A 10,688-nucleotide genomic window follows, 5' to 3' on the forward strand; every position below is an offset into this window, starting at 1 on the left:
TGATGATAACCTCATGATTAAACCATTTCTAAGATCCGGGATAGGCTCCAACATAGATAGGACAAACGGTTTTGGGAAAAACAGATGTATGTATTCTCTAAAATTATTCGTGGTTTTATATACAACAATGTCAGTTTCTATTGTTACTTTTAAGCCGCGCCCAGATTCAGACGCTCTGCTACGATTGGCTGGTTCAGATTTAAGTGGCGCCCTCTCGCTGATAGTCGATCCTGATTGGTCGACGACGGCTCCAAGTGACGTAATCGCGCGGAATGCCCATTCATCGGTGCCGTTGGGCGTTGGACTCCGCATCTTATTAGCAAACCAGGGAAATTTCTCCATTTTCTGTGCAGTCTAGAGTGTTACGGGCACAAATCTAGGTTTTAAATAAATACTTGCACTTGCTTGCCAGGGTTTTTCTTACCGGTTTCCTCTCTGAGACTGGGTTCGCTCGCTTCGTTGACTCGCAGCGCGCTCGTCGGCCAGGTGTTTATTCCGGGGAAGAGGCTTCGCTTGTTGCTCTTTGTTCTGTACTGGGTCTGTTGAGCTCTTTGTTGGAGTGAAAGCATGGGAGCGCAAGTCTCTAAGACAGCTGGAAATGGAGAAACAGCTGCAGAAAAACTCGGCGAGGCTGCAGCTTCGCCATCCAAAGCCAACGGCCAGGTAACAGTTATAAACCCGGTCATTTCACAAGAGAACTGGTTTAATTACGTTGTGTTAATAGTAGGAGTTCTGCTGGAGACCCGCATCCAACAACCACACGAATTATGTTTATAACCCAGGCGCTTTGTCAGCTTTTAACATCAGATACATAAGAAGTAATTATGTATTGGATATAACTTTATGTATGATTGTAAAATGTTGCTTAACGTTAAATATTTTTCGAAATCAGATTCGTCGGCTTGTTCAGGAGAAGCCTCTGTTTTGACTTAATAACGTTAGCGTTTTTTGTGTGGAAATCGAAAGAGCTGGTGCTATGTTTGTGCGGATAAACTATTGGATTGTGTGGGGAATAATTTAATTTGCTATTTCAGTGTGTGTTTACCGTCTTGAGAACGAGGGGGAAATGTGGGGGTTGATTGTTCGAGTAACAATGACGCCACGCCTTTATTCACAGAGGCTCGATAGACGCTTCAGGATCACAATGGGTTGAATTGGGGAAATCGCATTAGAGCAACGAAAACGGCTGTAATCATTAAATGCATTATACTGTGCTGTGATGGCCATTCATACAATCGGGGTTTTGTACAAGTTTGTGTGCTTTTTTTTTGCGCGCCGTTAGTTCTGTCGCAGGGTTGATGGTGAAAGGGTGTCTCTGGCGGTTGTGTTGTGTATCGCGCCTCAGCTCCCAGATGGCAAAGCCAAACCGCTTTTACTTTTAATCATTCCCCCGGGATATGAATTTTTCATATCAACAATTACGTTTTCATTAGTTTAATCTTTGATAGGAGTTAGATTTCTACTAGAAACAATGGCCATTTTTGTTATCAGGAATTTCATTTCCACTAGAAAAATTAATTCTCGATATCAACAACAACTAGCAGAAATACAAATTCTTGATATCAAGAATTAAATTTAAACTGGTATTGATATCTGTAATTTTATTTTCTCTAGATAAATGTCATGCTGCATTGTAATTCAAACAATTGAGATTGAGACTGAGTTGAAATTCACAAATCAGAAATATAATTCTTAAGGTCCTTGCACACTGAGTCTGAAATTTTCGGACGTTAAAAAATAAATACGACCGCATGTTGTCAATCAAGTTTTCACACTGTCTCCAAAACTTTCGTCCGCCATAAAAAAAAATCGGATTGGGAATTTGGGTTAAATTTTCTGCGTTTTCCGCACTAGTAGCAAGCATTTTGAGAGATGTTTTAACAATTCGGAACCACCGAATGACGAATACAAAAAACGCATACGAAAATTTCGGACACATTGTGCAAGGACCCTTACTAGTAAAAATCCTAATTTGATACCATGTGTGATTTGTTACTAGTAAGAAAGTACTTTTAGATATCTGAAGTTACTCTCATTATTGATATCAGAAATACATTTTCAGATATAACAAAATTAATGTAGCATGTCGTAATACATTTACAGACCAATACACCCAAAAATTACAATTACCCCATGATTTACTCACCCTCAAGTCATCCTAGGTGACTTTCTTCTTTCAGACGAATACATTTGGAGTTGTATTAAAAATCACCTGGCTCTTCCAGGCTCTATAGTGGCAGTGAGTGGAGATGAGAGTTTGAAGCTGGTTGTGTAATGATGCTCTGTGTTTTGCTTCAGGAAAACGGGCACGTGAAGGCGAACGGAGGCGCGTCTCCAGCGGCGGCTGAGGAGAAAGAGGAGGTTCAGGCTAATGGCAGTGCTGATGGAGAGAAACCTGAGGATCCTGCGGAGAAGAAGCCCGCGGAGGGACAAGAGGAAAACACTGAAGTGAGCGCTCCTGCTGAAGAGGAGCCCGCCAAACCTGAGGATGCAGCAACTCCCTCCGCAAGCAACGAGACGCCGAAGAAGAAGAAGAAGCGCTTCTCTTTTAAGAAGTCATTCAAGCTAAGTGGCTTCACTTTTAGGAAAACCAAGAAGGAGACTGGAGATGGAGCTGAGGATGTGGTGGAGGAAGACAAAACTGAGGGAGCTGAATCTGTGGAAGAAGGAGCGTTAGAAGAGAACGCCAAACCAGCAGAGGAGCCCAACGCTGCCAGTCCTGCCACTGAAGAGCCCAAAGAGGAGAAACCAGCAGAATCCGTGCCAGACGCCACTGAAGCGCCTGCTCCCACGGGACAAGAAGCAGCATCCAGTCCTGAACCGGCCACAGAGTAAGAGAGAGAGAGAGAGATGGGAAAAAAAAGAACAGATAATCAAGGAATATTTCCGTTGTACAATGGAGTAGTGCCAGGGTGTTGGACTTTGGAGGACTTTGTCTGCAACAAGGAATATTTGAATGATTTTTTTTTAGTCTTTAGGGTTTTTTTGATATCTGTCCCTCCACAAATCTCACTCGACCAATGTGGTTATTCCTAGAGCTGTGAAATAGATGGCTGAATTGAATACAGGGGAAAAAAAGTGATATTTATCTATTTTTGGCATCAGTATTAACTCTTTGTTTTTTGGGGGGGAGGGATTTTTTTACAAATAAAACTGTAAACGTGTTTAAAATGTGTGGACATGACTGTGGATTAAAGGCAGCTTGTTTAGGGGGCAAAAAGGGCATGCAGGGATTAGGAATGGGAGTTTATTATTTTTTTAATATATACATGTGGCACCTTGATCATTCAGCATTAAACCACAGATGTAAAGAAAAGCCCAAAAACAGAATGACCATGAATTCATCCACTACAGTTTACAACACTAAAGTGATTTCATTTCTTAAAATTCTAAATTCCTGCCAATATAATCAACAATGCCAAGTTTATAACCATGTATTTTGGGAACTTTCAACATTTTTAGCTATCTGTGATTTCAGTAGGAAAACAATTTGCATATGGTGTATTGCTGGTTCTATGAGCTTATTAAAGTGTAAGTATGTATAGAAGGGGTGTTTTAACTGTGATTATTGTACAAATGATATCTTGATCTCAAGAAGCACATGCAGCTCTTTTATCATCCTTAGACCATTGGAGCAAATTTTGAAGTCAACCCCAAGCTGTGACACGTGTTCTGGTTCCTGTTTATACTGTGCTCTGTTTTGATTACAACAGATGATGCCTTTTGACAAAATTAAGGAACTTGTCAGATGCAATGTTTGTGTAGCATCTTGTCTCTTTCTTTTGTAAATATTGGAGAAGCTTTTACGTTTGATTTAGAGATTGAATGTAACTTTGCCTACAAAATTTCAATGAAACTTGCTGATGGTGTTCTACATTTTTTGTATGTAAAATGTACTTTTGTATGTACACTAAAAGCTAAATAAATGTGAATCAAATTTGAATCGTTTCATCTCTTTTATTTACAAGCCATTAATAATTAGTTGCCATTAATCTTTAAAAAAAAAAGCTTTTTGCTTTAAAAATGTAAAACAACTATTTCAGACAGTATATGTTGCATTGTCACGTGACCTTACCAAGTGGAGCAAGTGAAGGATTTAACATTTTAAAGTAATTAGGCAGTAATTAGGCTATGTGTACAAAAACCTTCATCCTTCCCTATCGTTCTGTAACAAATCCGGGTCAAAATTATCAGAAGCCTTAAAATTATACTTTTTTTTTTAAAATTTTGTTAATATTTTTTAAAATTTTTAATGCATTTTTGGGAGATTTTTTTAATGTTATTTGCCTTTAAATGACTAGATTTGATTTAAGCAAATTCTTCACATTCTTTCAACTTAAATTCAAAATAATTCACAATTCAAAATAATTCACTATGCCATGCATAAACATTTTGGTTCAGCTCAAAATATCTTCCATTGGTCTTTGGTGACCTCTTGTGGAAAAAAATAATATAACAGCTCTATTTGGCGCAAATGAGCTGTTCTGCTGGGTCTTGAAGTCATTATGCATTCAGATACACATGTAGATATTAGAAAGTAGTTTTTGGTAAAGTTTTAGCATTTTTAGTTAGAATTTTGAGCATTTTTACTAAAGCCGCGTTTCCACTGCGGGAACTTTCCCCAGGAACTAGGAACTTTGGGGTGGTACTCGGTGTGTTTACACCGCAGGAACCAGGGTCTAAATGAAGTTCCAGGTAAATTTTTCGCCGAAAAGTCCCTGCTGGCGAGGTAGTACTTTTTCAAAGTTCAGAAACTTTTGGGGGTGGGACTTGTGTGCTGAACATGCTGATCGGTTGTGTTCACGCCACATTTTGATTGGATGACTCCACGCAGCATTCTATTTTAACCGGCATTTTTAAAAATGTATTGCGGTTCGTGGCTTCATGCAGTAAGAGTTGTCTGTCTGCAAATATTTAATTTAATTAATTAAAATTCACAGGACATTTTCTGCGCGTTCGTCCCAGCCATCTCACGGTCAATGTCCGCATCGTCTAATTTTATATCTAGCATTACGAGCTTTCTGAACACTCTTTAGTATCAGTGCTCCTCTGCCGTTTTGTTAATTACCTCGTTAGTAAACGAATACATCACAAACAATTGCAGCACAGTTTGGATCTCCTCCACACTTATTATAAATGTGGCGCTCAAAACTGATGTTTTGCTGTCCGCTACTATCCGTAGCCGACTGGGAGGAGCAGTCGAGCGCAGTTTATAATCTTCCCGGTACTTTAGACCGCGGTGTAAACGCAGAAAGCAACCGGTCTGGGGCAAAAAAAGTTCCTGGGACAAATTGTTCCGGGTAATTTCGGTGGAAAGGCGGCTTTAGTTTTACATTTTAAGCATTCCACTCATTCCTATGGGGGTCAAATTGACCCGTGAGGGAAGGATTTGTTACTTTCTTACATTTCAACCACAGAACTCTTTTTTTGTCTATTCGTGGTTCAAGTGCAACAAAAGTCCTGGGGTCTTGGACCCCTCCGATGAACACTCAATTTTTAAAAGATTTTCCGGGTCAAAATTACCCAAGGGAAGGATGAAGGTTAAATGAGTCATAAGAGAGATGCTGATAAATGTTGTGGCCCAAGCACTGTGACTGAAAGTTATCAAGTTATCTCAAAGTTTTAGTTATCACCACATGACCAAGGAAAAATGGCTATTGACTATTTGTACTTTGTTGCTTTTTTTGTGCTTTTTTTTTTTTTTTTTGGTACAGTGCAAGGTATACAGGTGGCTTTGGTGTTTGTGTTAGAAAGCCTGTAGACCAATGAATCCTTATTTACAGTCGCTTCCTTTAACCTTTCAAAGATAAAATCATTCTTTCAAAAGGAGGCTCAGTGTACTCTCAGTCAAACCCTGTGGCCCAATGGTGCTATTCAATGCCGTGATGATGTCATTAAGCAGTACCTGAATATACAGCGGCCCCACCCAACCTTCTCGAATATCAAGGTCACACACATACAGACACAAAGAAAGAGAGACCAAAATATGCTGTTGGGCAACACATTGACAGCATAAAGGGACCAATATGCCTCAACAAAAGTTGAAATAAAAAAATAGACCTTCAAAGGGCCCCAAAATTAATGAGTAAGAGGATCCCGCCTCGAACTAACATGTGCTGTCATTTGTACAGCTTCTGATGTGAACAAACATAATTCTAGCAACATCCAAACATGGTATTTTGTTCTTTACATGAATGTGGTTAATTAAAGACATTATCTTTGACACACACATTGTCATATGTAATCATCAGATAAAACGTCTCATGTTACGTATGTAACCCTGGTTCCCTGAGAGGGAACGAGGTGCTGTGCAGTGGGAACACCCTGTGTGATTGCGTCATGAAGTACGTGTATAACCAGTCCAATGGAAAGACGAGACGTCATAAGCGGGTGACGTCATCGACCAGAAAGCTATAAAGCACCCCTGAAAACAGACCGCGACAGCTTCTGAAAAGCTGAAGCAAGTCGATCACAGGCATGCAGGGAGTATGGCAAGGCGACGCAGCATCTCGTTCCCTCTCAGGGAACCAGGGTTACATACGTAACCTGAGACGTTCCCTTTCAAGGGAACTCGAGCTGCGTCGAGACGCCATACTCCCTGCATGCCTGTGATCGACTTGCTTCAGGCTTTGTCAATGCGCACACTAAGAAGCAAGCACCCTGGAGTGGAGCCAAGATCCAAGTCATAAAATCTAACAAATGTATGCGGTGAGGACCTGCCTGCCGCATCACAGTTGTCATGGAGGGAAACCCCCGATAATAAAGCCTTAGAGGCAGCCATACTCCTGGTAGAATGGGCCCAAAGGTGATTCCTGATCTGGGGTATTAAGGTGGAGGACAGAACGCCTGCAGCACAAAAGACCGGCAAATTTAGTAGGGACCTAGGAATACAACCCGGCCTGGGGTGAAGAAAGACTATCACCATACCAGTGGCAAATCCAAGTACGTGCAGGCCTCAGCCTCATGTACCACGGAGAAGACGAAATAAGGATCTCTCCTTATCTCTCTTCTTGGGGTGGCAGTGGCTCAGTGGTTCATGTAGGTTGTCTACAAACCGAAAGGTTGGTTGTTCAATCCCCGGTTCCACCTGACCAAGTGTCGAGGTGTCCATGAGCAAGACACCTCACTGCTCCCGACGAGCTGGATGGCGCCTTGTATGGCTGACACCGCCGTCGGTGTGTGAATGGGTGAATGTGAGGCAATATGTAAAGCGCTTTGGTGGCCATTTGGGTCTGTGAAAGCGAGATAAATGAGATAACTCAGCAAAGAAACATTCATTGCAAAAATCAAGTACTGTACCATAGGGCAGATAGCAAGATTCAGAAGGTGTTCTCCGCACCAGGCAGAGAACAGTTTCCATTTCAATGTATATTCATTCTTCTCGTGGAGGGAGCTCTAGACTGGAGTATGGACTCCACGACCTCAGTCGAGAGGCCTGAATCTATGAGCTGGGCCCCCTCAGAGGCCGAGGCCACAGTATCCATAACTCCGGGTGAGGGTAACTCCCGAGAGCAAAGATATCGGGAAATGCGTACAGATGTAGCCTCAACCACAACTAATACATCGCATCCAGTCCAAGCGGAGCTGGATGCATCAGGGAGAACCACATAGGGCAATGCGTTGTATAAAACGATGCGAAAGGTGGACTTGAGTTTTTACCGAAGTTCTCCCAAAGAAGATCCACCACCTCAGGGTGAAGTCTCCATTCCCCGGGCCTCAGCCCCTGCTTCAACAGGATATCTGCTCTGATTTACAAGACCATCAGTGTGTTGTCCGGAAGGACAGGCACATGGTGAATTTCGGGTCTGAGAGGAAATATTGAGATTCTCGGAATACAGCCATCACTTCTAGCCAATTATGTGCAAACAGGAAGATGGTCCTGCCAAAGACCCTTCGCCGAGTGACCACTCATGGTCACCCCCCACTTGTGAGGGAAGTATCCGTCGATAGCATTATGCGTCGACAAGAAGCCCCCAACACTGGGCCTGGGCGAGGAACCAAGGTTCTTCCACATGACCGAGGTACGTAGGCATAGCCACATGACCTTGATCATGCAAAAACGTATTTCCCCTTGGAGAAAATCCCTTGGTCCTGAGCCACCACTGCAGGGGTCTCATGTACAGAAGGCCAAAAGTAATACGTTGAACGCAGCTGCCCTGAGACCCAACAGTCTGAACTGTTCCATAGTGAGTGACTGGCCTAGTTTTACCCCATTTATGGCGAATCGTTGTCGAATTCCATAATACACCTAGAAAAGTGGTCCTCTGAGCTGGGAGGAGCACATTCTTTTGGAGGAGAGCTCGATTGCATACAAAGAGGCTTTAAAAGCTGCTAGAACTGCTTATTTTTCAACCCTATTAGAAGAAAATAAACATAATCGTAGGTATTTATTTGAAACAGTGGCTAAACTAACGAAAAAGAAAGCTTCTAGCCCAGAAGTTTCCAAGCAACACAGCAGTAATGACTTTATGAACTTCTTCACTTATAAGATTGATAATATCAGGGACAAAATTATTACTATGCAACCGTCTACTACAGTATTGCATCAGGGAGAGCATTGTAGTCTCCCTGAGGAAAAATTCTATTCGAATTTATTGCTATAGGAGAGGAAGAATTTTGCAAACTCGTTAATTTATCTAAATCGACAACATGTATGTTAGACCCTATACCAACTAAGCTACTGAAAGAGATGTTTCCAGATGTCATAGATCCTCTTCTTAATATCATTAATTTGTCTTTGTCTCTAGGATACGTAGCAAAAACCTTTAAGCTGGCTATGATTAAACCGCTTGTTAAAAAAACGTAACTTGATCATACAAAATTAGTCAATTACAGGCCGATCTCGAATCTGCCTTTTCTGTCAAAGATACTAGAAAAATTAGTATCCTCACAAACTTTGTTCCTATCTAGAAAGAAATGATATCTGCAAGGATTTTCAGTCCGGATTTAGACCGTACCATAGTACCGAGACAGCTCTCGTTAGAGTCACAAATTATTTCACTGCAAAAAATGCTTTTCTTACTTAGTATTTTTGTTTTGTTTCCAGTCCAAATATCTAAAAATTATTAATTCAAGAAGCATTTACTAGAGAAGTAAAATGACATAAGAAATTATATTTTGTTTTAAGATAAAAAGAAAGTAATTTAAGTAATTTTTGCTTAAAACAAGCAAAATTATCTGCCAATGGGGTAAGCAAAAAAATCTTAATTCGAATGGAAAACAAGAAAAAAAATCTTAATTCGAATGGAAACCAAGATTTTTTTGCTTACCCCATTGGCAGATAATTTTGCTCGTTTTAAGCAAAAATTACTTAAATTACTTTCTTTTTATCTTAAAACAAAATAGAATTTCTTATGTCATTTTACTTCTCTAGTAAACGCTTCTTGGTTTAAGAATTTTTAGATATTTGGACTGGAAACAAAACAAAAATACTAACTAAGAAAGTATTTTTTGCAGTGTTGCTCTTATTATCCGATCGTGGTTGTATTTCTCTATTGATGTTACTCGATCTTAGTGCTGCATTTGACACTATTGACCACAACATTCTTTTAAATAGACTCAAACATTATGTTGGCATTAGTGGAATTGCACTAGCATGGTTTAAATCATACTTATCTGACCGTTATCCGTTTGTAGCAGTAAATGAAGAGATGTCTTATCGATCACAAGTTCAGTATGGAGTAAATTAGAGCCATAGAGGCAGCCATACTCCTCGTAGAATGGGCCCGGACAGCCAAAGGTGAAGGCTGTCCGGCCGCTTCATAAGCAAGTGAGATAGCCTCAACTACGCAGCTGTGAGACCCATGAGACCCAACAGTCTGAAACTGTTCCACAGTGAGTGACTGGCCTAGTTTTACCCCATTTACGGCGAATCGTTGTGAATCCCATAATACACCTGGAAAAGTGGTCCTCTGAGCTGGGAGGAGCACACTCTTCTTGGCGTTGAGTCGCAAAACCTAACATCTTTAAATGAGACAGAACGACATCTCGATGCCGAACTGCCATCTGCTCAGATTGAGCTAGGCTTAACCAATCGTCGATATAGTGTGATACGATATAGTCTAATTCGCACAGCGTCTCGACGCAGCTCGAGTTCCCTTGAAAGGGAACAGTAACAGTGTCTTTTCCCTTCAAGTTTGAGATTTGTAAGGACTTCACTGTAAAGGCCAATTCACACCTCAATACAAACACAAACAAGTTGGCTGTTGGATTTAGAGTTTTATGAAAAATAACCGTCATGTTCAAACTGCCCCAACACACACAGACAAACGCTGATTGAACATGTTCAGTCAGGTGGAAACAAACCCCGCCAACGCCAACAGACACTGACAGGGGACACACTGATCCAACAAAACACAGCAAATGTGTTTGTTGGCGTTGTCTGTGCAGAGTGAATTGGCCTGAATAGAACAGGAACAATACAAGCCCTGCAATGACTGGTCGAAAGAGCGGATGTACATTTCTGTGCCTTCAATATCACTGAAAACAATCACTTGTAATTGTAATTCCAAATTTATTTTATTAGGATAAACCCCTTGAGATGCATCATCTCGTTTTTCAAGGGGGTCCTAAAATACATCACAACCATCACAAAAGAACAATAAAAAAATAAACAAAAGTACAATTATACATATTGGACAAACAAATACATACAGAACCACAAACACACACAAAAATAAAAATAACAA

The 10,688-nt window shown here is 40.8% G+C and overlaps 1 protein-coding gene across 1 annotated transcript; it reads left to right on the plus strand.

Annotated features, from left to right (window-relative positions):
* The first annotated feature begins 226 nt into the window (after nucleotides 1–226).
* marcksa (myristoylated alanine-rich protein kinase C substrate a) lies at nucleotides 227–3,941 on the plus strand. Its single transcript, XM_079639673.1, has 2 exons — nucleotides 227–663; nucleotides 2,299–3,941. Exons 1-2 carry the CDS (start codon nucleotides 568–570, stop codon nucleotides 2,833–2,835), a joined length of 633 nt encoding a protein of 210 aa, XP_079495799.1. The 5' UTR covers nucleotides 227–567; the 3' UTR covers nucleotides 2,836–3,941.
* The last annotated feature ends 6,747 nt before the right edge of the window (nucleotides 3,942–10,688 follow it).

The sequence above is a fragment of the Phoxinus phoxinus genome (assembly GCF_949152265.1).
Source record: "Phoxinus phoxinus genome assembly, chromosome: 16".
Classification (NCBI taxonomy): domain Eukaryota; kingdom Metazoa; phylum Chordata; class Actinopteri; order Cypriniformes; family Leuciscidae; genus Phoxinus; species Phoxinus phoxinus.

Bases quoted from the DNA above. Each gene is read 5' to 3' on its own strand.
- marcksa (XM_079639673.1), top strand. From the start codon at position 568: ATGGGAGCGCAAGTCTCTAAGACAGCTGGAAATGGAGAAACAGCTGCA. The intron at 664-2,298 runs GTAACAGTTATA...GTTTTGCTTCAG, and splicing joins CATCCAAAGCCAACGGCCAG to GAAAACGGGCACGTGAAGGC.